At 45.3% G+C, this 26,294-nt stretch overlaps 1 protein-coding gene across 6 annotated transcripts in view; it reads right to left on the reverse strand.

Annotated features, from left to right (window-relative positions):
• The window catches only part of LOC139420219 (histone-lysine N-methyltransferase 2C-like), a 229,913-nt gene that overhangs the window by 14,442 nt on the left and 189,177 nt on the right, over positions 1–26,294 (reverse strand). For 3 of the 6 annotated variants that reach the window (XM_071170067.1, XM_071170064.1, XM_071170065.1), the window contains exons 26-43: positions 20,325–20,589; positions 18,497–18,601; positions 17,809–17,856; positions 14,699–14,836; positions 13,701–13,733; positions 13,377–13,514; positions 11,670–11,826; positions 10,846–11,072; positions 10,546–10,619; positions 9,530–9,742; positions 8,807–8,953; positions 6,533–8,398; positions 5,987–6,297; positions 3,913–5,666; positions 2,243–2,357; positions 1,976–2,045; positions 1,822–1,885; positions 1,369–1,601 (exon numbers count right to left, since the gene is read on the reverse strand). In XM_071170067.1, the coding sequence (XP_071026168.1) occupies positions 1,369–1,601; positions 1,822–1,885; positions 1,976–2,045; positions 2,243–2,357; positions 3,913–5,666; positions 5,987–6,297; positions 6,533–8,398; positions 8,807–8,953; positions 9,530–9,742; positions 10,546–10,619; positions 10,846–11,072; positions 11,670–11,826; positions 13,377–13,514; positions 13,701–13,733; positions 14,699–14,836; positions 17,809–17,856; positions 18,497–18,601; positions 20,325–20,589 (5,958 nt within the window). The remainder of the gene's footprint in view (positions 1–1,368; positions 1,602–1,821; positions 1,886–1,975; positions 2,046–2,242; positions 2,358–3,912; positions 5,667–5,986; positions 6,298–6,532; positions 8,399–8,806; positions 8,954–9,529; positions 9,743–10,545; positions 10,620–10,845; positions 11,073–11,669; positions 11,827–13,376; positions 13,515–13,700; positions 13,734–14,698; positions 14,837–17,808; positions 17,857–18,496; positions 18,602–20,324; positions 20,590–26,294) is intronic. The other 3 variants (XM_071170066.1, XM_071170069.1, XM_071170068.1) reach the window with 3 other exon arrangements.

Genomic DNA, 26,294 nt, shown 5'->3' on the forward strand with positions numbered 1-26,294 from the left:
TGGAATTTGTGGAAGGATGTTGTCGCATCCCTCCAATAGATTTTCAGACACTTGTAGAATCGACACTACCGATCAAAAGTTTTTGGTCACTTAGAAATGTCCTTGTTTTTGGAAGAAAAGCACATTTTTTGTCCATTAAAATAACATCAAATATAGTGTACACATTGATAATGTTGTAAATTGCTATTGTAGCTGGAAACGGCTGATTTTTTAAATGGAATATCTACATAGGCGTACAGATGCCCATTATCAGCAACCAGCACTCTTGTGTTCCAATGGCACGTTGTGTTAGCTAATCCAAGTTTATTTTGAAAGGCTAATTTTACATTAGAAAACCCTTTTGCAATTATGTTAGCACAGCTGAAAACTGTTGTACTGATTAAAGAATAAATAAAACTGGCCTTTAGACTAGTTGAGTATCTGGAGCAGGGACATGGACATTTCTAAGTGACCCCAAACTTTTGAACGGTAGTGTATGTCAAGGTGGATTGAAGCTGTTATGGTGGCCCAACGCCCCGTTAAGACACTATATGTTGGTGTTTCTTTTATTTTGGCAGTTACTTAGTAAAGCCTTGTGAAAATGTTGACAGAGTAGACTGTGTTAATGTCACAGAATAAATAATGTCTGCTGTCTCCTGTGATCTTCATGCGACAGTGAAGTCTCGCGCCTCGCCACAATGAAAAGGTCACAACAGTTGGAAATAATTAGCGAAGTCGCCACTTTGTTGCTAAGAAAAGGTCAAAAGGTTTGTTTTCGGGCGTAATGTTTCCCTTGATTCTCAATAAAACAAGTAGTTCTTTGTTGTGTTGTCGCTTGTCGTGATGGGTGTTTTGCCATTGTAAATTGCCTAGTAAAATAAAGGTTCAATCAAATAAATACAAATAAAAGTAGCAGATGTATTGCAGCAATTAAGCTTTGTGTTGCTAACCCAAAACGTTCATGGTCATAATCAAAGTGTTTTCCCATTTCTGAGTGGACGGGAATACAAAGAGCCGCCAACAGAGGTTTAACTTCAAAAGAAAATCTATAAGATAGAATCCAAAATGATACAGTTGCTTAAAACCAAAAGGGTTGGAGGCAAATCCTGAAGTAGACCCTCAAAGATTCCAGAGAGAATCAGCCTATTCAGGTGGCTTAAGATATGATTCCCTTTTCTTATCCACCTCTTCAAGGTGAATGACTACAACCGCTCTCTTTCTTTACATTATTTAGGTACTCAGAATTTCCAATAATTTTACAGATTATGCCATGTAATGTCGTAAAATCTTGTAATGTAAAAAACATAAGCCAAATCCAAGATCTCAATATTTTCAAAACCTTCAACATGGAATGCCGGTAATTAACTCCTGCTACATTTAGTTAGCTACCTGCTCCAACTGCTTCTGCACCACACTCTGCTGCTCGATCACATGCTTCAGCTGCTCGACGTCCTCCTCAGGGAACTCCCGGCCCGCCTTCTTGGCGGTCCGCTGTTTGGCCGACAGGGCCTTCTTGGACTTCCTGTGGGCCCCAATCTGATCTTCTAGAAACTTCTGCTGCATCTGGAGCAGCTGCTGGGTCTCCTGGAGCCACTCCTCATACTGCTTCCTCTGGCTGTCGTCTGAGAGACAAGACTGGGTTAGGCGCCATTTTTACTTTGGATGTATAAATCCCAAAGGGATATAGGTGAAATCGAAGAGACCCTGGATTGGATATGATGGTCAACATATGAAATACTGAAGAAACCTAAAGAATGGTCTATTATTAATCATTTGGTTAAAGTGAATAAGGATGTCATGATCAAATTCAAATTAAAAAACGTTGGGTTGTCGTCCACTCACTGACAAATCCAGGTCCAAAATTTGGGGGGTTTGGTCTTGCCATTTGTGGAGCCAACTTCCCGTCCTGCGAAAACAATTAACAAACGGTAATGAGGCCTTGTTTTTTAGCAGAATAGATGAAACAGACAGACAGTGGTCGATTCACAATGCTTACCTGTCCAAGCACATGTTGAGGCAGAGCGGCGGCAGCATCTGGTCCATGTGCTCCTGGCGTCTGCTGAATTCTGCCACAAAGACAAATGAGAGGATCGTTGTTTTAGGGAACATTACATTTACTTCTAAATATTTCCCATCCAATACTAAGCTTCACAATAGTGTTTCGGACAGACCAAGAGAGTATTACAAAAAGCCTTTAAATGAATGTACATATTACCCACAAGCACAAATAATGAGCTAGCATTAGGGTGAGCTTTTGTCTTACCTGTTAATGACTATTGGGGGCATTCCCATGCTGTTTTGAGCCATGACTTTATTGATTCCCTTCAGAGCTACCATCTTGGCCTTCATGATCGGGTCCGTGATGGCATCAAAGTCTGCTAAAAAATAAAGAAGTCCACTTAATCGTAGCTAGTTGACCTTCTTTTAACCTCTTGAATACTTATTTTCCACCATAATTTTCAAATAAATTCATTCAAAATCCTACAATGTGATTTTCTGGATTTTTTCTAATTTTGTCTGTCATAGTTGAAGTGTACCCATGATGAAAATTACAGGCCTCTCTCATCTTTTTAAGTGGGAGAACTTGCACAATTGGTGGCTGACTAAATACTTTTTTGCCCCACTGTAATTGACAGCCTAGGATAGAAAACACTCTAAAGTTTCCAAAACTGTAAAAATATTGTCTGTGAGTATAACATAACTGATATTGCAGGCGAAAGCCTGAGGATAATCCAATCAGGAAGTGCCTCTTATTTGGAAACTTCTGTGTTCCTATGCGTGCCTGTCCTTCATTTAAAGGGATATCAACCAGATTCCTTTTTCTGTGGCTTCCTTAAGGTGTCAACAGTCTTTAGACATAGTTTCAGGCTTTTATTTTGAACAATTGAGCGTGAAGGATCACATTGCGTAAGTGGATAGGTGGGGGCTCTCAGAGTGAGTTGGTTCGCAATTGAGTAAAACGGCCATTGTTCCTCCCGCTGTAATGGAAAAAGCTACACACTCGGTTGATATATTATCAAATATATATTTTAAAAACTACCTGAGGAATGATTATAAAAAACGTTTGACATGTTTCTGTGGACATTATGAAGACTATTTGGAATTTCCGTCTGCATTGTCGTGACCACTCTTCCCTGTGGATTTCTGAACATAACACGACAAACAAAAGTCTGTATTTTGGGTATAAAAATCATCTTTATGGAACAAAAGGAACATTTGCTGTCTAACTGGGAGTCTCGTGAGTGAAAACATCCAAAGATCATCAAAGGTAAACGGTTAATTTGATTGCTTTTCTGATTTTCGTGACCAAGCTTCCTGATGCTAAGTGTACATAATGCTATGCTATCGCTAAACTTACACAAACGTTTGGATTGCTTTCGCTGTAATGCATAATTTCAAAATCTGAGACGACAGGGTGATTAACAAAAGGCTAAGCTGTGTTTCAAAATATTGCACTTGTGATTTCATAAATATTAATATTTTCTAGTAATATTATTTGACTTTTGCGCTATGCTATTCAGCGGTTGCAGGCAAAAATTATCCCGCTACAGGGATGGGTAGCGTCAAGAAGTTGAGCCATTTCAAAAGAAGCCACCCCTAACAAGTGCCATGTCAAAATTACGGATGGAATGCTGGTGAAGTAAGACTCCCAAAAGTGTCTCTTCGTAAAAAATAATTAAGTCCAACATTCTGTTCCTCAAATTACAATTGAACAAATGTCAAGTACTTCTTTTCCCTCAAAATCTTTAATAAAGCATGAGGCTCCAACTGAAATGGCTCGACATTCCACATTTATACCAAAAAGGATGACCATGCAAAATGACTACAAAACCCCCAGATAACTAATCTGACAACACCCTGGTAATGTGTGTGACTAAATGAAACGGGTGACCAAAACAGTAGACATGTCTATCTGAAGCTCAATGCCCTTACCCATATTGGGGAAGAAGGAGTCGCTGGAGCGCTGTCGGATCATGGCCTGCATTTGTCTCTGTTGCTGCTGCTCGTGCCTCTCCTGGTCCAGCAGGTCCTGTAGGAGGAGGGGCTGCTCTTCCAGCAGCAGAGGCCTGTTCTGTGGGCCGGCCTGCCCCAGTGAGGGTCCCTGCTGTTGGGGGAATATGCCCTGCTGGCCCTGGGGGTTCAGGCCGTGGGCAGTGGGCTGCTGACCGGCTCCAACCATGGCTAGGTTGAGCTCCACCTGTTGGTTGGCTGAGGCCCCGAAGCTGAGGTTTCCAATTGAAAGTCTGCTCTGAACCAACGTGGGGCTCACCCGATGTCCCATAGCCACGCTGGGATTGAGCCTGTTGTTGTCTTGGGCGTGTTGCCTAGGTAGCATCAGCATGCCGGTGCTTGGGTGTAGCCCGGTGGCCTGGGCAGCCATGTTACCTTTTTGAGGAGAGCAGTTTGGGCCAAACCCAATGTTTTCCAGTTTTTCTTTGATCAGAAGGCAGGAGAGGACCGGAGTTGAGCCGGAGTCAGTTTGTCCAGGCTGCTCATACAGCCCTGCGCCCTCTTGGTTTGTCATGGTTCTGTTGTCATTCCTCGGGCCACTACAGAGAGACTGGTCCTGGTTTTGCACGTGTTCATCTTTGACCTCCGTTTTGATTGTATCCTCGGTTTTAAACATGTCTAAGGTCTCTTTCGCTTCGTTGGCCTCCCGTTTGTCAGAATTCCCCCCGGATCGGGACGAGGTGGCTGTGCCATCCACGCTGCCTTTCCTCTTCTCCGACAAGGCTTTCTGGAGGTCTGAGGTCTCACCCTGTTGGTGGTCCTCCATAGGGTCGCCCAGGTCCAGATCTTCTTCACTGAACATGTCTTTCTTGTCATCCAGGTTGAGCTCGGGGTCCGTGTAGGCGATGAGGTCAAACTTCCCTGACATGAGGAAGTCGTCGAGGTGCAGGTCATTGGGTCCCAGTTCAAGGTCTTTGCCATCATCCGGGTCCAGGTTCAGGTTCAGATCGACCAGGTCTTTGACCTCCACATCTTCAAGGTCCTTTACTGCGGAGTCTTCAGCGTCCAAGTTTTCCTCAATTCCGTCTCCACTGGGTATCTGAGTCTCTTCCGTTTGACCGGTGCTAGACCCAGGCAAGAGCATACTAGATGGCGCTGCATTGAGTGGCTCACCAGTGACAGGGTGGCTGAGTGACCTATTCAGTGAAGGATGCTGTCGCTGCCCCATGGTCATCGGGACTTCAGTCTGCTGCTGGTGCAGGTTCTCCATACTAGCCGACATGTGTGTGTGACCGACCGATCCCTGGGAAGGACTGTCCATCATGGGGTTCATCATTCTGGACAACTGGTTCCCAGCGAAGCCCATTTCCTGGCCTTCCATGAAGCCCTGGGGTGGTATCTGGGGCTGGTTGGAGGGGTCCATGACATTGGGAGGTCCATGCCCAAAGGGCATCCTCATTCTGTTCTGAGGGGCCCTGTGGCGGAGCTCGATGAACGGCTGACCCATGATGTTGTGCTGCTGGACAGGAAGGCCCTGTGGGGGGAAGGGCTGGGGGAGCCCCATCTGGGTGTTGCCCCCCATGACCCCCCTGGAAAAGTCCACAGAGTGGGACATTCTCATCTGGGGTGGAACATTGTCGACCATGGGCCCGCCGGGCATCTGGTGAAGGGCCCTGAGGAAGTGTTGCTCCTGGCCTGGTTGAAGGGATCCTTGAGGGCTGGGAGGGAATCCAAACCTGAGAGTAGAAAACACATTGTCAAATGCTTATCCGTGACTACATCCCAAGCATAACACAATAGCACTGGTTGCTCCCTATACACATCTTCAATAAGGAAGATTACACTAAGTGGGACTTCAACAATGACACTTCATTCCACATTTCGAGCATGTTTAACATAATTGATTAATATTAAATTAATATTTTCAAGGGGAGCAATAAATTCTGCAAGCCAATTATACAAATATACAGCTGAATATGGGTAAAGACCCTGTGCATACAAAAAAGTTTGAACAATATACAGCTGAGTGAAATCTATGCTGTCAAATTCAACTAACCTCATTTCTTGTGGCCTCATGCCCATGTCCCTGGGGAAGTGGGGTCTGGCAAACTGGCCCTCATTGGGGAAGTGTCCTCGCTGGTCCCCTAGAAAGGTACCAGGGAACCTCTGACCTCCTCTCATGGGTCCTGGGTAAGGTGGTGGTGGTCTGCCGAACATGTCATTCTGTGGGGCGGGATCGTCATGTGACCAGTGGCGGGGTGTCCCCGGGATGGGGGCTGCAACAGTTTCCTGTAGTAGTCCTTTCTCTTGCCGGATGACAGACTTCTGTTGTTGCTGCCTAAGGATCTGCTGGCGCAGTCTCTGGCGCTGCGGGGGGAGAGCACGGTACACTTTAGCAAGTTACATCATGCACGTATTCATTTAAATTTGAGGGCATCCTTACAGAGAAGCAAAACATGTTCACGTTGCACCAACAAGCACTACCATATTGGCTGCGGAATGGCTAATCACCTGCCAATAACTATGCAAACAGAAGAAGGCTTTATGGCAATTCAAGTGTTACCCATGTGAGTGTCATTGTGTCTCAACCAAATGGAAATACCTGTCTGAGCTTCTCCTCAGTGTCTCCCAGGTGTGGTAGCATGCTGTTCTGAGTGTCAACGGTGTTTCTGCTAGACTGAGGGATATCATGGGCCTGCCTTTCCGAAGTTTGGGCATAAGGTGTCATTGGACCCAGTTCAAAGGGATCGTGAATCTGCGTTTGACCACCGTGATGATTCGACTGTGGCAGAGAGAAACTTTCATCCGACATTCCTGGGTGCTTAGCTGTCTGCGAGCCCTGGGCGCTTGGACAGGCAAACCCGTCCTGTACCCTGCCCGGAGACTGGTGGGAGAATGGGTCAGCTGGGAGCTGGGACATGGGCGTCGGTCTGGAGCATAGTCGATTGAAGGCATCAGGGCCTGCTTCTGGCCGGGGCGTCCCTGGAGCTTGTGCGTAAGGGTCAGCGAGGAGCGGTCTTGGTGTTCCGGGTTGTTGGGCATACGGGTCCATGTTCCTTTGACTACCGGGGGATTTGGGAAACCTATCCCCTGGGGCTGGTCTGGGGGTACCTGGCATGGAAGCATAAGGATCCATGGAGTGAGATGGAGACGGTCTGTGATTGGGTGGGTGCTGCTGGGGGAACTGGTCTAGACGAAGGCTAGGCGGCGTCTGCAGGTATGAGGGATCCGAGTGTGGCCTTGGGGTGCCGGGAGGTTGAGCATAGCTATCAGAGTGAGGTCTGGGGGTGCCTGGTGGTTGGGTGTAAGGGTCAGACATCTGCTGTGAATAATCCGGTCTCGGGGTAGATGGCGCTTGTGCATACGGGTTTCTGTGAGGGTGTCTAATCATTGGCATGGGTTGAGAGAAATGGCCCTCCTGGGTTTGGCACATCATCTTGGACTCGTTGGGGAACCCTTCCCCCATGAGTGGCCGGGGGGTGAGAGGCTGCTGGGCGTAAGGGTCGGCCTGTATTCCTTGGGGAAAGCCATCAGATGGCCCTCGTTTAAGTCCCCCAGGCATAGGGCCACCGTAGGGCTCTTGCTGGGACTGCTGGGGAGGCATGGGGGCTTTGAACACCGAGACGGAGCCTGACTCGTTGCTGCCAGGGATGGGAGTGAGCAAGGGCCTGGAGTAGGGGTCTGAGAGGATCATGCGGTTGTGAGACATGCGCTGGTAGACCTCGGCTCGGTGTCCGCCCATCCTGGCAAAAGTCTCTCCTCCAGAAGGAGGGCTCATCATGTTGTGCCTGACCTGCTGGTGTTGCTGCTGCTCAACCAGTCCTGAAGGGCCCACCCTGGCGGGTCCCATGGGTTTAACAAAGGGGTCAGGGGGCCTGGGGGTGTCTGGCATCTTAGCATAGGGGTCAGCATTACCAGAAGGCCTCCCTCCCCTTTCCTGCATCTCCGACAGAGAGTTTTGCCGGGGCGTGGTGGATCCACCACCCCCAGGGGGCGGTCTCGGGGTGCCCACCATTTTGGCGTATGGGTCCCAGGGCGAGGACGGCCGGGAGCCTGAGGAGGAATCCGGGGAAAACATATGTGGTGACTGGGGCTGGGAGGATGGTCCCTGTTGAGGGTACGAGGTCTCCTGGGTGGGCGTCCTCGAGGACGGAGGTGGGAGCTGGGGTCTGAGGAATACGTCATCCTGTGACCCAGAGGTGGGTGTGCCCGGGAGTTGTGGTCTAGCGAAGCCATCCTTAGACACTATTGGCTGCAGTGGGGACGAGTTTCCAGACTTTCCTCCATTGCTGGGCTGAGGAGTCATGGGGCTCTGGTTACCACTATTAGGGGTTGTATCTCCACCTGCCTGACTGCTAAACAGCTGTTGTTGTTGTTGTTGTTGTTGCTGGAGCTGCTCATTTTTAACCTGCTCCAGCTTTTGAGTGGCTTCAATCTTCGCCTGCTGCTTGCTCTTTTGTCTCATTTGCTGCCATGGAAACAAGAAAAGCAGGGGAGGAGAGACACTTCAGTTAATTAAGCCTTTTTGGAAGCATGGAATTTGTAATTTTATGATGACATGGTGCTAAGAATGCTTTCTTTCCCTCACTCACAACAAAGTTTTAATGCTTTTTCAATATGAGTGGGTCTAGCGTGTGGTGTTAAGCCATGCAAGAGGGAACAATGTGAGGGTGTATGTCATAATATGGTGATGAAATAAAGCTTCTGGAGGCTGTTACTGTGTTTTTTCAGGACCAAGGACAGGTTTTACCAGTTAACCAAGCTTTTCTCCCTACAACTCCACTTTACAGTTTGCTTTTCTTACACCTTGTAAATTTTGCTTTATTGGTTCTCGGCAGACGAATACCAGAACAGTGCTTCGCCTTGGGAATCTTACCAGAGAATTTTTTCCACCTCCTGCAGCTATAGTTGCCTGGTTGGAATGTCCAAAAAGGACGTCTTTATTTGTTGATTTTATGGCTTTGCTTTTTGGGACCTTTTCCTGCTGCTTCTTAAGGGGTCCCCACATCTGATTTAACTCTCCCTTTTCAATGCAAATTAAGAATTAGTAGACTGTATGAGAACGCCAAATGTATTGTTTAAAAATGACTCACTCAACCATGCACATATATAAAGTTTAATAAAAAAATCTGTTTCATGCCCCCAGGTTATGTTATGTTCAATCTCACCACCTTGCTCCTACTCACCATTCCCCTGACATGCGGTACTTTGATTATTATGGTGGTGTATTATGGTGTCATTAAATACATGTACACATAAAAAATAAGTGTACACTGCTCTCACACCAGGGTTTCTCAACATGCAGGAACAAAATCCCACTTATACCATTTGGCTTCCTGAAGACCTGCCAAGGCAGCCACTAAACAAAAATATTTTTTCTATTTTTAAAGGCATGCATGCAATTGCCACACAATCCTGCATCCAATCCCATACCCAGTTTAAACAAAAAACATTGTAACATTTAAAAATGAAGGCCAAACGAATCCTCAACAGCTCCTAGAACAGTAGTTGAGAAACCCTGCTTTACAGTGTACCCATGCTTTCATATCCCCCCTCCCTCCATTCCCAGTACATGTTAACCCTCCAAAGGAACTCATACCTGTCGGAACTTCCACTCCTGCTCGTGTTCAGACTCCTTGGGCTTGAGAGAGTCTTTGAAGAGCAGCTCAGTGTCCAAGGGGACACTATTGGGGTCAAAGGTGTCAGTCAACAGTTGCTGCTGCTGCTGAGGATGCTGGTGTCTCTTCAGCGTATCATTTGACATCTGAACTTTGTTTATGCGCAGGGCCGCCCGGTTATCCCGTGCTTTTTGCTGGAAGAGAGGGGATTGGAAGAGGTAGTCCATTTTGTAATTGATGGTGCAAGAAAGATACATTTCCTGAGACGCTAATTTCTTAAAACCCTACTGGAACAAATAAAGGCTCCACTATTTTTCTGAATGTCTTGGGGAAAATCACAAGGCGAAGAAACCTTCTACAATCACCTAATCTCATCAAGTAATTTGGACATGCAGAGTGTTGTTAAATATAATTTCATCATAGAGACTGTCCTGAAAAATCCTCAAAGAACTGTGTGTTAAGTTGGAAAACATACTAGACACAACATTCAAACAGAACAAAGACACGAGAAGGGACCAAGCGCGAGAGCCTTTGGGTTTAAAATATCAACAGAAAACAGATGAAAAGAACAAGACAAACACAAATATCTGTCTTCTCCCTATTGGCCTCTACAATTTACTTCAGGAAGTTTGTTTAGACTAACATTTTATCAGTAACTGGCTGATCCCTTTGATTCATCACTCCAAAAGGTATAGGGCACCATTCAATCAAAAGCCACAATCAGGTTTGTGGAGTAAGTCAACAACAATGTTCTTTCTGGTGAAGCAGAAATAATACATTTTTGATTGAATAGGGTTCTAAGTTTAATTGGAGGTTAGCCTTTTTTTAATGCATGGACTTTTTCTGTTGTTTATACAAACTCTTATCTGTTGTCAAATCAGCAAAACCTGCTGATCAAAATAAGTGCAGTGCATCACAGTCCAGCATGGATGTAAACAACTTCCAAAGCCAGAATGTGTTCTCAATCCACTTACCTGGTCCAAAAAAATTAACTTACCACATATGGGGCCCTGTCCTGAGAACTGGCTTTCCTCCATAACTTTGCGATTTGTTTCACTCTCATAGCCCAGTCTGAGAAAGAAAAAAAGATTAGCCACTAAAACGTATAGTGCTACAACACACATGCAATATGGCCAAGAACTATACCTTTCCCAGTCCCCTTTTTATGAGTGTGACACAGAACTTCAGAGCTTATCATTTTTTTTCATTTGAAAAAATGTAGTAGGTAATTCACACTTTTGAATTTGACGTAACCAAAACCATCTCATTTGAGAAACTTTGTCTATGATGTACCAACCTGGGAACTCCTCTAGGAGGTTGGGGAAGTTGACGTTGGTGTAGAGGACTGGGGCCACGGTGGCCATCTCGCCCAGAGTCTCCTCCTTCTCCCACTTGAGCGTGCTCCTCTGGGCGTTGGACATGGTGTCTGTCTCTCCCTCTGGAGGTGGGACGGGGCCAGGGACGGGGCCGGGGGCGCTCCATGAACCAACCACATCACCCCCCATCTGGCTAAACTTCTTGTCCCTGGAAGGATATCTCAGGTTACACATTCTATTGCAACATTACCAATATATTTAGTTATATATTGATTTTTACAAACTGGGTGGTTCAAGCCCTGAATGCTGATTGGCTGACAGCCATGGTATATCAGACCCGTATACTACGGGTATGACAAAACATTTATTTTTACTGCTCTAATTACGTTGACAACCAGTTTATAATAGCAATAAGGCACCTCGGGAGTTTGTAGTATATGGCGATGCATCGTGCCGAATAAGAACAACCCTTGGTATATTGGCCATATATCACACCCCCTCGTGCCTTATTGCTCAAGTATGTCACATCACTTACAATGCGCTTCACTTTGAAGCAAATTATCATTTAAAAAGGGCTATAGTATAAAAATGACATTACATTCATTGATTGAGATATGAAAGCTAACAAGTGAGCAGACCTCAGGAAAAATGAGGTTAAAGTGAACTGTATACATTGGAGTCAAAACAATGAAGGATAACATAGTAAAAAATAATCACGAGGCAAGTTAACACAACATCCAATTGATTGTCTTTGAGCAGATTAAAGCAATGCTCTAGTAATGGATAGACAGCTCCCTGCTCTTACCTAATCTTGTCTGGGAAAGGCATTCTGTGAATGGGCGAGAAGTTTCCCAGGCCACATGGGCCTGTGCTGCCGGGCATCATGGGAGTTGGAGGAAAGTGAGGGTTGGGCCCCATCATGCCGTTTATCATTGGCATGCGGGGAAACATTCCATGGTCGCCTGCAACAGAGAGCATAGAGACGATGTCAGAGAAGTAGTTCCAGAAATACATCTGCATGTCCTGTTGATTATGTGAACATGATATTCATATAAATCAATGTTCATATCCATTCATTCTTACAGATTATAATCAACTATTGACTGTGGAAATCAAACTCAGCAAAAAAAGATATGTCCTTTTTCAGGACCCCGTCTTTCAAAGATAATTCGTAAAAATCCACAGATCCTCATTGTAAAGGGTTTAAAAACTCAGTTTCCCATGCTTGTTCAATGAACCATGAACAATTAATGAACATGCATCTGTGGAATGGTCGTTAAGACACTAACTGCTTACACACAATAGGCAATTAAGGTCACAGTTATGAAAACTTAACTCTGAAAAACACCAAAAGAAAGATGCCCAGGGTCCCTGCTCATCTGTGTGAACGTGCCTTAGGCATGTTGCAAGGAGGCATGAGGACTGTAGATGTAGCCAGGGCAATAAACTGCAATGTTCGTACTGTGAGACGCCTAAGACAGCGCTACAGGGAGACAGGATGGACAGCTGATCGTCCTCGCAGTGGCAGACCACGTGTAACAACACCTGCACAGGATCGGTACGTCCGAACATCACACCTGTGGGACAGGTACAGGATGGCAACAACTGCCCGAGTTACACCAGGAGGCTGGACTAAGGGCTTGTAACCCTGTTGTAAGGCAGTTCCTCACCAGACATCACCGGCAACAACGTGCTCTTCACTGACGAGTCGCGGTTTTGTCTCACCAGGGGCGATGGTCGGATTCGCATTTATCGTCAAAGGAATGAGCGTTACACCGAGGCCTGTACTCTGGAGCGGGATCGATTTGGAGGTGGAGGGTCCGTCATGGTCTGGGGCAGTGTGTCACAGCATCATCGGACTGAGCTTGTTGACATTGCAGGCAATTTCAACACTGTACGTTACAGGGAAGACATCCTCCTCCCTCATGTGGTACCCTTCCTGCAGGCTCATTCTAGCATGACAATGCCACCAGCCATACTGCTCGTTCTGTGTGTGATTTCCTGCAAGACAGGAATGTAAGTGTTCTGCCATGGCCAGTGAAAAGCCCAGATCTCAATCTCATTGAGCAAGTCTGGGACATGTTGGATCGGAGGGTGAGGGCTAGGGCCATTCCTCCCAGAGATGTCCAGGAACTTGCAAGTGCCTTGATGGAAGAATGGGGTAACATCTCACAGCAAGAACTGGCAAATCTGGTGCAGTCCATGAGGAGGAGATGCACTGCAGTACTTAATGCAGCTGGTGGCCATACCCGATACTGACTGTTACTTTTAATTTTGACCCCCCCTTTTGTTCAGGGAAACATAATTCAATTTCTGCTAGTCACGTCTGTGAAACTTGTTCAGTTTATGTCTCAGTTGTTGAATCTTGCTATGTTCATACAAATATTTACACATTACATTTGCTGAAAATAAACAAGTTGACAGTGAGAGGACGTTTCTTTTTTTGCTGTGTTCATTTAAATTCCCAGCAACCAAATGCAATTCTCCAAGAGGCTTGAGGTGGTGGTGGTACCTGGGTTTGGAATGGCCACGGCTCTAGGTACATTGGGCCCAGGGTGGGCCGGTTGGGGGTGAGGCAGCTGTGGAGGCTGGCTGGTGCTGGGACTCAGGACCGCTGTGAAGAGGTCCTCCACGTCTTTACCCTCCAGCTCTGTAGAGGGCGACAGCAATGAAATAAAGCGTTCACGCACATACTTTAAACCATCATCAACAGGTGGTGATTGAATGATTCACGGTTATCTTTTGAATTCTATGGAACTGATCATCTCTGACATACAAATGAATGAACGACCTTTTGAAAACTCTAAGTTAGACTTATATAATCAAAACCACAAACCTGGGATTTTGTAGAGCTTACTGAGAATTGCACCTGAAAAAAAGAAAATAAATGCATATTACATTGCTGCAATGTTATACACTTTATCCTCTGTGCTAGTGTGATTGAACCAAGCAAGCCAGTTAACAAATCCTGGGGATCAAACATAGAATTTCATCAGATGGGGTGTAGCTCAATTGCAAGTCTGAGGAATGCACAACAACCTCAACTAAAACCGGCATGGATTTGGTTATGTGTCAATGTGTTAGGCCAGACATTGGTTTTGACAGAGCCAGGAAGCCGCTAAGCAGATATAACACACAGGGAGCAAGTCAGGCGGGTAAATCTCTGCCAAGGGAATAAGGTTGACCTCCCTATTTGTCAACACTGATACTTTGCGGGAACTTCAGTTAAACTGAGCAAACATTATTTACTTAGTGTTCCATGGTTTTGCAATGTGGGATGTGATTTGACCACCAATGCCTTCTATACACAGCAGTTGTTCCATGTGGTGGATACTATAAAGACCACAATCATCAACAGAGGCACGCAACTCTAAGAAGAAAGACATTTCTCATGATTGACTTTTAGGGCCAGTTTCCCAGACACAGATTAAGCCTAGTCCAGCTTTATAGACGGGTCTCGGAAACCGACCCTGAATCTATGTACTGATGTCGAGCTGGGAAACCATTTAGGCCAGAGAGTTGCACACTAACATACGTCAAATAGATCAGTGAGACAAGAGGAAACAGACACTGAAGCCCTGGAGGACTGGAGAAACCTCTGCTCTTCACCAATGACACCGAGTGTGCACAGAGAGGAAGAGGCGAAGCCAGAGGTTTCACTCTCGACAAAATCTGTCCAAAATAAGCCCAATACATTTCAATGGGTTATTTTGGACCTAAGCTTGTCGCCTGCCTTTGGGACAACCACTCCCATTGTTAGGGTGGAGACATGAGAAAATAATCATTATATACAGATCTCTGGAAGACAGACAGAATTCAACAAGAACGCCTTACCATCTGCGACCATCTTGTCCAGTTCTGGGCTCAGGATGACGTCCAGAGGCTCCTCCTGTAGAGCCCTGGGCCCCCGGCCTGCCGAGCCCTGACAGGGCCCAGTGGGATCATCAGGTATGGGGTCCATGTCCAGACCAGCTAGCAGATGGCAGAAGAAGATGGTGAGGGGAGGGTGGTCACATACACACGCGGGCATACCCACCCATACTCCACTTTTATGTAACAAAAATAAATCGACAATAGCCCCCTCACGAGCCATTTCAGAGAGGAGGAAGAAAAAGAGAGAAGAGATGAGAGGAGAGAGTGAGAGAAGCGAGAGAGAGGAGAGAGTGAGAAGCGAGAGAGGAACGAGAGAGAGAAGAGTGAGAGGAGAGAGTGAGAGGAGCGAGAGAGAGGAGCGAGAGAGGAGAGAGTGAGAGAAGCGAGAGAGAGGAGAGTGAGAGGAGAGAGTGAGAGGAGCGAGAGAGGAGAGAGTGAGAGAAGCGAGAGAGGAGAGAGTGAGAGAAGCGAGAGAGAGGAGAGTGAGAGAAGCGAGAGAGAGGCGAGTGAGAGAAGCGAGAGAGAGGAGAGTGAGAGAAGCGAGAGAGAGAAGCGAGAGAGAGGAGAGTGAGAGAAGCGAGAGAGAGGAGAGTGAGAGGAGCGAGAGAGAGGAGAGTGAGAGAAGCGAGAGAGAGAAGCAAGAGAGAGGAGAGTGAGAGAAGCGAGAGAGAGGAGAGTGAGAGAAGCGAGAGAGAGGAGAGTGAGAGGAGCGAGAGAGGAGAGTGAGAGGAGCGAGAGAGGAGAGTGAGAGAAGCGAGAGAGAGGAGAGTGAGAGAAGCGAGAGAGAGAAGCGAGAGAGAGAAGCGAGAGAGAGGAGAGTGAGAGAAGCGAGAGAGAGAGGAGAGTGAGAGAAGCGAGAGAGAGAGGAGAGTGAGAGAAGCGAGAGAGAGGAGAGTGAGAGGAGCGAGAGAGAAGAGAGTGAGAGAAGCGAGAGAGAGGAGAGTGAGAGAAGCGAGAGAGAGAAGCGAGAGAGAGGAGAGTGAGAGAAGCGAGAGAGAGGAGAGTGAGAGAAGCGAGAGAGAGGAGAGTGAGAGAAGCGAGAGAGAGGAGAGTGAGAGAAGCGAGAGAGAGGAGAGTGAGAGAAGCGAGAGAGAGGAGAGTGAGAGAAGCGAGAGAGAGGAGAGTGAGAAGCGAGAGAGAGGAGAGTAAGAGGAGCGAGAGAGAAGAGAGTGAGAGAAGCGAGAGAGAGGAGAGTGAGAGGAGCGAGAGAGAGGAGAGTGAGAGGAGCGAGAGAGAGGAGAGTGAGAGAAGCGAGAGAGAGGAGAGTGAGAGAAGCGAGAGAGAGGAGAGTGAGAGAAGCGAGAGAGAGGAGAGTGAGAGAAGCGAGAGAGAGAAGCAAGAGAGAAGAGAGTGAGAGAAGCGAGAGAGAGGAGAGTGAGAGAAGCGAGAGAGAGGAGAGTGAGAGAAGCGAGAGAGAGGAGAGTGAGAGGAGCGAGAGAGAGGAGAGTGAGAGGAGCGAGAGAGAGGAGAGTGAGAGAAGCGAGAGAGAGGAGAGTGAGAGGAGCGAGAGAGAAGAGAGTGAGAGAAGCGAGAGAGAGGAGAGTGAGAGGAGCGAGAGAGAGGAGAGTGAGAGAAGCGAGAGAGAGGAGAGTGAGAGAAGCGAGAGAGAGGAGAGTGAGAGGAGCGAGAGAGAAGAGAGTGAGAGAAGCGAGAGAGAGGAGAGTGAGAGAAGCGAGAGAGAGAAGCAAGAGAGAAGAGAGTGAGAGAAGCGAGAGAGAGGAGAGTGAGAGGAGCGAGAGAGAAGACAGAGCTGATCCTTCATGTCATGGTGGTAAAATAAACTGTCCATGATCTCGCATTATATAACCCCCAACGCTTGTTTTTTTTCTTTGTCTTCCCGTAATTCAATCTTCTAAGTATAACGACAAACTAATTTGTGTTGCCTGCTCGACTGAGTGTGGAAAGAGGTGTGGGAGGGTCGCGGAGCAGCTCTCCCTTAAAAAATAGCCACACTGCTTCCATAATCAGTTCAAATATGCCCACATTAGAGTAGACAAGGGCTTAATCAATGAAAAGAGTTCTGGGAGACTGCAATGATTAATCATCATAACCTCAGTCGTCAACATCAGAGGGGGGTCCGAGGTCAACGCACATTTTACTGTGGTGCACTCTCGAATAGTTTGCTTCTTTTTTATTTATTTTTGTTGGGAAAAGCTACTTCGCTTGTGACCTTGAATTAACTTGATATATGGGAAGAGACAAAGTACATGGAGACTGCAGCTACTGCATATGGTGCTGAAGGTAAGGAATAAAGGCTAAAGGTAAACCATTGTTTTATCTGTTTTGGGGCCTTCAGGCATTCTCAAATAATCTGTCTGAGTAATACAAGGGTGAAAAACAAAGAAGAAATCACTATACAACACTGAAAAACAGGATAGATTAAATACATTGTGAAACAATGCCGACTCGAGACCACATAGAAAAAAGAAAATCTAATTTCCCAAGCTGGCAAGGTTTTCTTTGCTACTCAGGTAAGTGCTCCATGGAATGACTGAACTGTGTGAAACGTGGAGTCATTTATAGTTCAAGCTTTGTTACATTCTATGACTAGAGGAAGTTCAGACTGTGAAACCCATACTCAACAAACTCAGCTGGGGTGAGGAGATAGAAAGCACTAAAACACATCAAATGTCAACAAAAGTTTATAGCAGTGTGTGTGGTCAGCTTTTTGCTAAATCTCAGGTATATAACCCAGGTTTTTCATGAAGAAACCAACTGAAGTACATTCAAGTTATGACCTTTGTATTAAACAACATTATTTAAAAAGAGCAACTCATCACTTTCACCTCCAGCCCTTTTTTTCCACAGAATATCACTCAACAGTCCATAGATTGGTCAATAGACATGCAGATTGGTGAGTGGTTGTAAAATCACAGTAGTTAGTCAAAAAGACTGTACAGTGCTACAGCGTGAGAAAATGGGGAGCGCAGGGAAGGAAGGACATGAAAAAATGCAGAGAGCGTAGAAAGTGTTAGAGGGGATGGGGTCCCAAAGCATCCCAAAAGTGGGAGAAGGGGAGGGGTGGCAGGTCTGCTCCTAAGAGGCCAGACGGGCCCGAGGACGTCTCTTACCAAACGGAGAGGAAGAGCAGTCGACTTGGAAAGGGCATAAATCAAGACCTACAGGAACCCAAAACCAGAGGATTATAAACTGAGGGGGAGAAAAGCAGGTGTGATAAAATGCTATGCTAACACTTTACTTGAAGCAGCCCACTGTGATGCTACACCACTTTGGCAATAGTAGTGACATAAAACCAACCATCACGACACGAGTCCTAACACAGGCCTGGGTTCAAATAGTTATCGGAACCCATAAAAATACTTAAACTGAGCTTGAATGAGCTTGTCTGCTACAATGTAACCAACATTAAAAAAAAATAAACAAACACTCAACACATTTGAAAGAAAACAAATACAATTTGAACCCAGTTCTGGTTGTTATTAACCCTTGTCTATGAGGAGTGTTATGTCACTCCATTATGCAGGCATCAAGATGGGCATTTCAAGAAAACTGTTCAAAAGCAAACCAAAATCAATGGACACAGACAGGAGGTACTGCAAACCAAGAGTATTACTCAAAGTACAAAACTATACAAGTGAAGGAAAATGCAAAATGATGAGTAAAGATGCAACAGAGAAATGTCACAGGTGCTTGTTTATGGAGTTGACCTTGCTAGCGACAAGGATAGTGTGTGTGAGTGGGCAGAGAAGAAAGGAAGTGGAGGCAGACATTTTGGAGGAGGGCAGGGGAGGGGTCTACCTGAGTTGTGCCCCGACTTCACCAGATCATCTGACAGCATTCCCAGGAGATCTGCATCCGTGCTCAGGACTTCCGAAAGGTCCACTAAGGGATCCTCAGTATCGGCTGGAGATATAGACGATATACAGTTGAGGTCAGAAGTTTACATACACCTTAGACAAATACATTTAAACTTAGTTTTTCACAATTCCTGACATTTAATCCCAGTAAAAAATCCCCGTCTTAGGTCAGTTAGGATCACACTTTATTTTAAGAATGTGAAATGTCAGAATAATAGTAGAGAGAATTATTTATGTCAGCTTTTATTTTCTTTCATCACATTCCCAGTGGGTCAGAAGTTTACATACACTCAATTAGTATTTGGTAGCAATGCTTTAAATTGTTTAACTTGGGTCAAATGTTTCAGATAGCCTTCCACAAGCTTCCCACAATAAGTTTGGTGAATTTTGGCCCATTCCTCCTGACAAAGCTGGTGTAACTGAGTCAGGTTTGTAGGCCTCCTTGCTCGCACATGCTTTTTCAGTTCTGCCCACAAATGTTCTATAGGATTGAGGTCAGGGCTTTGTGATGGCCACTCCAATACCTTGACCCTGTTGTCCTTAAGCCATTTTGCCACAACTTTGGAAGTATGCTTGTGGTCATTGTCCATTTGGAAGACCCATTTGCGACCAAGCTTAACTTCCTGACTGATGTCTTGAGATGTTGCTTCAATATATCCACATAAGTTTCCTCCCTCATGATGCCATCTATTTTGTGAAGTGCCCCAGTCCCTCCTGCAGCAAAGCACCCCCACAACATGATGCTGCCACCCCCGTGCGTCACGGTTGGGATGGTGTTTTTTCCTCCAAACATAACAATGGTCATTATGGCCAAACAGTTCTATTTTTGTTTCATCAGACCAGAGGACATTTCTCCAAAAAGTAGGATCTTTATCCCCATGTGCAGTTGCAAACCGTAGTCTGGCTTTTTTGTTGATTTTGGAGCAGTGGCTTCTTCATCATCTTCACAAGGACCTTTGCTGTTGTTCTGGGATTAATTTGCACTTTCGCACCGAAGTACATTCATCTCTAGGAGATAGAACGCGTCTCTTTCCTGAGCGGTATGACAGTAAACTTCTGACCCACTGGGAAAAACAAAAGCTGAAATAAATAATTCTCTCTACTATTATTCTGACATTTCACATTCTTAAAATAAACTGGTGATCCTAACTGACCAAAAACAGGGAATTTTTACTAAATGTCAGGAATTGTGAAAAACTGAGTTTAAATGTATTTGGCTAAGGTGTATGTAAACTTCCGACTTCAACTGTATATATATGCGTATATGGTTTTCCGTAACATCTAAGAGAACTAACACTTTCCAAGGACCGTAGTCAAACTAGAAGCTGGTGAATGTCTCAAAACAAGCAAACCTTTCAAGTTATTACTGTGCTTCCCTCTGCCACAAATGACAAGAGGGGGAATTTAGCAGAGTGGACGAGTGTGTCCTCCATGACACTAGAGACAAACAGGCTGTTATGAAAGTGGACGTGTCTATTGAAAACAACATAGAAAACCAAACTCTGCTGTTAATATCGCAGAAGGCAATCTGAAAAAACGTTAATCTAGAGCTTCTGTTTTGCTAGTATCCAGTGTGTTCTTGTCGCTATGTGTGTTCCTAGTAGGTAACTTGCAGCGCTGTTCATAGCGTGTTGGAGTAGAGTTTAAATGATTGTGGACGTGGAGAAGAGAACCAAAAACAAACAGACAGGGTGGAGAATGATGGGGGGTATGAGAGATAAAGAGAACGTTTTAATCTTTAATAAGGAGCAAGAGAGATGTGAACATACGCAGTCCTGCTTTGCTGGAGATGGGTGTGGTGGTGGAGGTAGCACTGAGCAGCGGGTCCGACAAGGGGTCCAGGAAGCTGGCGCTGGAGGGTTTGGTCTCTGCATGGGCCCCTGGGCTCTCCTCACAGAGCCCCGTGGTCACCAGGCCTGCCTGCCTGCTCTGCTTGCACTTGTCCAGCAGCTCCTCACAGAGCCCCGTGGTCAGCAGGCCTGCCTGCCTGCTCTGCTTGCTCTTGTCCAGCAGCCCCTTCCCGAAGAAGGCCTCCTGGTAACATACCACACAAACACATGATCAATGAAAAATACAGAAAACAGAGAGAACACATACAGAAACACAACATAACACAACATAACATAACACAACATAATCATCATTATTCAAGAACAAAAACAAGAAACAATTGTCTCCGTGTCAGAAGGTGGGATCCAGTTATGAATTCTAGATTTGAATTGAAAATGAATAAGGATGTATTGAATTATTACTCAATTCAAACACAGTATTTGAAATTAAAATGCGTGCTGAACACTAATGAACCAAAGTCTTATCGGGCTATGCTACTGCTAACCCACTGGTTTCCATTAAACTCAGGACTCCCCGCTAATTTTCTGAGTTGGAGTGGGAATAGCAGACTGAAGTCAGACACTAGGTGGTGGGGACTAAAACCTATAGTGGTTCCCTGGAGATCTAAGCTGCTGTTACATAGTTCCCCAGAGGAGGAACGGCCCAGACTCCAGTATGGCAGCGCTGCTCTATCGGCCCCAGGGTTATCCAGACTCCAGGATTACCCAGACGCATACAGAAAGAGTGAGGAGTGTACAGTGGAAGCATTCACCAGGGGTCTAATGCGACAGCGACATGGCTACAGAGCTGCATGCATATACTCTCTCTAGAGAGAGGGGCCCAGTTACATAGGAACTGAGAAACACAGCCATATCAAGATGCACCAAGTCAACTCATAGGTCCACAAAAAGAGAAAGTTGACTCGAAACACAAGAATCACTGATAACAATCACCTGCATATACTAGTGTTTTGCACAGTATACAAAAACTTTTTTCGATACTAGAACATGAAAAACATTTCGATACTAGAATTTTTGTTACTTTCAGTTCTTCTTTCAAATGTGTCTCACGTCATATTTGGATTGAGATGATTGTGTCTGTGGAGCAATTTGTCTGAATCTTCTCTAGGGGGCAGTAGTAAGCTAGCCAGGCTTCTTGTCTTCTCTAGGGGCTAGTTGTCAGCAAGCCAGGCTACTTGTCTTCTCTAGGGGGCAGTAGTAAGCTAGCCAGGCTACTTGTCTTCTCTAGGGGGCAGTAGTAAGCTAGCCAGGCTACTTGTATTCTCTAGGGGGCAGTAGTAAGCTAGCCAGGCTACTTGTTTTCTCAAGCGGGCAGTAGTAAGCTAGCCAGGCTACTTGTTTTCTCAAGGGGGCAGTAGTAAGCTAGCCAGGCTACTTGTCTTCAAGGGGGCAGTAGTAAGCTAGCCAGGCTACTTGTCTTCAAGGGGGGAGTAGTTAGCTAGCCAGGCTACTTGTCTTCTCAAGGGGGCAGTAAGAAGTAAGCTAGCCAGGCTACTTGTGCATGCATCTGACACAGCGCAAGCCACATTTGAGAAGCAAGCGAGAGGAGAGAAAATCTCGACAGCATGGCTTCTTCTAAAGAAAACACCATACCTCCACGCCTGCATCTTGTTGACAATAATAATTAGGGAACGGGTTATGTGTTGTGAAGCAATCCACAATAAGGATTAGGCACAATAGTGGAATTTGAGGTTTGCCTTCAAAATAAAAGTATGTCATTGACAGTGATTCAAATTAATACAAATAGTGGAATTATACCATATATTATTTTGAAGGCTAACCGCAAAGTCCACTATTGTCCCTAATCCTTATTGTGGCTAGCTTCACATAGATGGGTCCAACCACCATTAATCAAATAAGAACTGTCTTAAAAATTAGGGTTATTTTAGATGACACCTAGCTATATACAGTGGGGCCAAAAATTATTTAGTCAGCCACCAATTGTGCAAGTTCTCCCACTTAAAAAGATGAGGCCTGTAATTTTCATCATAGATACACTTCAACTATGACAGACAAAATGGGAAAAAAAAATCCAGAAAATCACATTGTAGGATTTTTTTATGAATTTATTTGCAAATGATGGTGGAAAATGAGTATTTGGTCACCTACAAACAAGCAAGATTTCTGGCTCTCACAGACCTGTAACAACTTCTTTAAGAGGCTCCTCTGTCCTCCACTCGTTTCCTTTATTAATGGCATCTGTTTGAACTTGTTATCAGTATAATAGACACCTGTCCACAACCTCAAACAGTCACACTCCAAACTCCACTATGGCCAAGACCAAAGAGCTGTCAAAGGACATCAGAAACAAAATTGTAGACCTGCACTAGGCTGGGAAGACTGAATCTGCAATAGGTAAGCAGCTTGGTTTGAAGAAATCAACTGTGGGAGCAATTATTAGGAAATTGAAGACATACAAGACCACTGATAATCTCCCTCGATCTGGGGCTCCACGCAAGATTTCACCCCGTGGGGTCAAAAGGATCACAAGAACGGTGAGCAAAAATCCCAGAACCACACGGGGGGACCTAGTGAATGACCTGCAGAGAGCTGGGACCAAAGTAACAAAGCCTACCATGGAGAAGACACACTACGCCGCCAGGGACTCAAATCCTGCAGTGCCAGACGTGTCCCCCTGCTTAAGCCAGTACATGTCCAGGCCCGTCTGAAGTTTGCTAGAGAGCATTTGGATGATCCAGAAGAAGATTGGGAGAAAGTCATATGGTCAGATGAAACCAAAATATAACTTTTTGGTAAAAACTCAACTCGTCGTGTTTGGAGGACAAAGAATGCTGAGTTGCATCCAAAGAACACCATACCTACTGTGGAGCATGGGGGTGGAAACATCATGCTTTGGGGCTGTTTTTCTGCAAAGGGACCAGGACGACTGATCCGAATGGGGCCATGTATCGTGAGATTTTGAGTGAAAACCTCCTTCCATCAGTAAGGGCATTGAAGATGAAACGAGGCTGGGTCTTTCAGCATGACAATGATCCCAAACACACCGCCCGGGCAACGAAGGAGTGGCTTCGTAAGAAGCATTTCAAGGTCCCGGAGTGGCCTAGCCAGTCTCCAGATCTCAACCCCATAGAATATATTTGGAGGGAGTTGAAAGTCTGTGTTGCCCAGCAACAGCCCCAAAACATCACTTCTCTAGAGGAGATCTGCATGGAGGAATGGGCCAAAATACCAGCAACAGTGTGTGAAAACCTTGTGAAGACTTACAGAAAATGTTTGACCTCTGTCATTGCCAACAAAGGGTATATAACAAAGTATTGAGATAAACTTTTGTTATTGACCAAATACTTATTTTCCACCATAATTTGCAAATAAATTCATAAAAAATCCTACAATGTGATTTTCTGGATTTTTTCTTTCTCATTTTGTCTGTCATAGTTGAAATGTACCTATGATGAAAATTACAGGCCTCTCTCATCTTTTTAAGTGGGAGAACTTGCACAATTGGTGGCTGACTAAATACTTTTTTGCCCCACTGTAGTTAGCTAGCTAACTATATAGCTACTGAAACAGATCATGTTGTGTTATTTGACACGTCAAATAGTGTTATTTGACGTGTATCTTTTTTGCAAAGACCCAAACAGCGTTCCATAGAAATCCTGGTTGAGAATGAAACGACTGAACAACGAAACAGCACAGCAAGTAAGTGAAAGAAATAGGTTTTGATTATGTTTAACTGGTAATGGGGACATGCGTAAACGCCAACAAATTAACTTTTTGGTCAGTGTGGTGTGTGTGTAACCTTTATTTAACTAGGCTAGTGAGTTAAGAACAAATATTTATTTACAATGACAGCCCAGATGACGCTGGGCCAATTGTGCACCGCCCTATGGGACTCCCAATCACGGCCGGATGGAATACAGCCTGGATTTGAACCAGGGACTGTAGTAACGCCTCTTGCACTGAGATGCAGTGCCTTAGACCGCTGCGTCCATGTGTGTGTGTTAACTATTTAACTGTACTAGAATGCTTAAAATGCAGCTAAAATTCAAAATATCGGTTATCAGTATCTGTATTTTTGTCAAGTAAAATATCAGATATCGGCATCGGCCAACAATGTCATATGGGTGCATCACTAATAATAATAATAATAATAATAATAATAATAATACATGGGAGACCTACAGCAAGGGACTTTCAGGGACCCGAAGTCACTTTAAAATTGTAGAAACGAAAAGAAAAACAAAACATCAGAGTAAACAAAAACATGAATAAAGAGAGGGGTGGGCTCAAAGAAGGGAAAGACTGATGTATCAGGGGACGGGGAGGGATTTGCATATGAACCCGGTTTAGGATAAGGGGTGGGATTGGGTGGAGCTCAGATTGAAAGAGGAGTGTCTTAGAAGTGTATTTATTTTCTTGTCAAAGGGTTGGGGCTTTAGGAGAGACTAAAAGATTGTGATGACTCCGTAACGGATGGCCGGAGAGAGGGAGTCCCAGAGCCGAGGAGCAACCCTGGAGAAGGCCCTGTCACAGAAGCTCTGAAGCTTGGACCTGGGGATGACAAGGTGGCCTACTGTGTTGGAACGGAGTGTGCGTGCGGGGTGGTAGGGGAGAAGGTCTGAGAGTTAAGGGGGGCCAAGGTGGTGAAGGGCTTTGTACACCCTGTATAACTGCAGCGGAGTCTGAGCTGTGGCTATTGAGGGAGACGTAGTGGGTCTGGTTTGTGAGGTAGTGTTAGTGTTTTGTGTTTTGTCAAATCTAGCAGCCGTAGGAATCCATGTGTCTTGGATAGGATGTGATCCTGCACTCACTATAAACCAATAGAAATCAAATGCCCTAATAAACCCACACTCACCCAGAGACAAGGGTACATACAACCACACCGAGAGCCTGAACACAGCGACACATCATCACCTGCAAGGCTGGTTGGGTTGCTATGTGTTTAAGTAAGTCAACTGCACTTCGAATACATTTAACTGCTCAAAAACTATCGATGTGAATGCTCCCCGCTGTGGTAAAACATTAAAAGCCTAATGTGCCGGGTATTTAAATAATTGATTAAAGTCATTTCTCTGGTGAGGACCTTTAGATTTCATTTTTGAAGCGCAGCATACAAGAAAGCCTATAGTGACAGCTGGTGCTCTTAACACATGGTTGCCCCCACGAATGCTGAACATACTGGGTCATTTAAAGGCGTGGCACAGAGAGGGCAACATCTCTCCGAGACGCCATTTAAATGCAGAGGATTTGTTGGTAAATCATGAAGGTACTACATCTTAGAAGGGGGCAGCATACTACTTGTATGGTGGGGAAATAGTTGCTACTACTAAGTGCTTGGCAGGTGTCCTATAGAATATTAACAATTCTTATGTGGTACAGAACACGATTAAAGGTCCAGTGCAGTCAAAAACATGATTTTCCTGTGTTTAATATACACTGAACACCTTCCTAATATTGAGCTGCACCCCCTTTTGTCCTCAGAACAGCCTAAAGCGTTCCACAGGGATGCTGGCCCATGTTGACTCCAATGCGTCCCACAGTTTTGTCGGATGGCTGGATGTCCTTTGGATGGTGAACCATTCTTGATACACTCGGGCAACTGTTGAGCATGACATATCCAGCAGTGTTGCAGTTCTTGACACTCAAACTAGTGTACTTGGCACCTACTACCATACCCTGTGCAAAGGTACTTTCGTCTTGCCTATTCACCATCTGAATGGCACACATACACAATCCTTGTGTCAAAGCTTAAAAATACTTTTAACCTGTCTCCTCCCCTTCATCTATACTGATTGAAGTGGATTTAACAGCTGACATCAATAAGGGATCATAGCTTTCACCTGGTCTATGTCATGGAAAGAGCAGGTGTTCCTAATGTTTTGTACACAGTATGAGGTTGGAATAAAACTGTCCATTTGTGAAAATTAT

Source organism: Oncorhynchus clarkii, chromosome 11, assembly GCF_045791955.1.
Source record: "Oncorhynchus clarkii lewisi isolate Uvic-CL-2024 chromosome 11, UVic_Ocla_1.0, whole genome shotgun sequence".
NCBI lineage: Eukaryota > Metazoa > Chordata > Actinopteri > Salmoniformes > Salmonidae > Oncorhynchus > Oncorhynchus clarkii.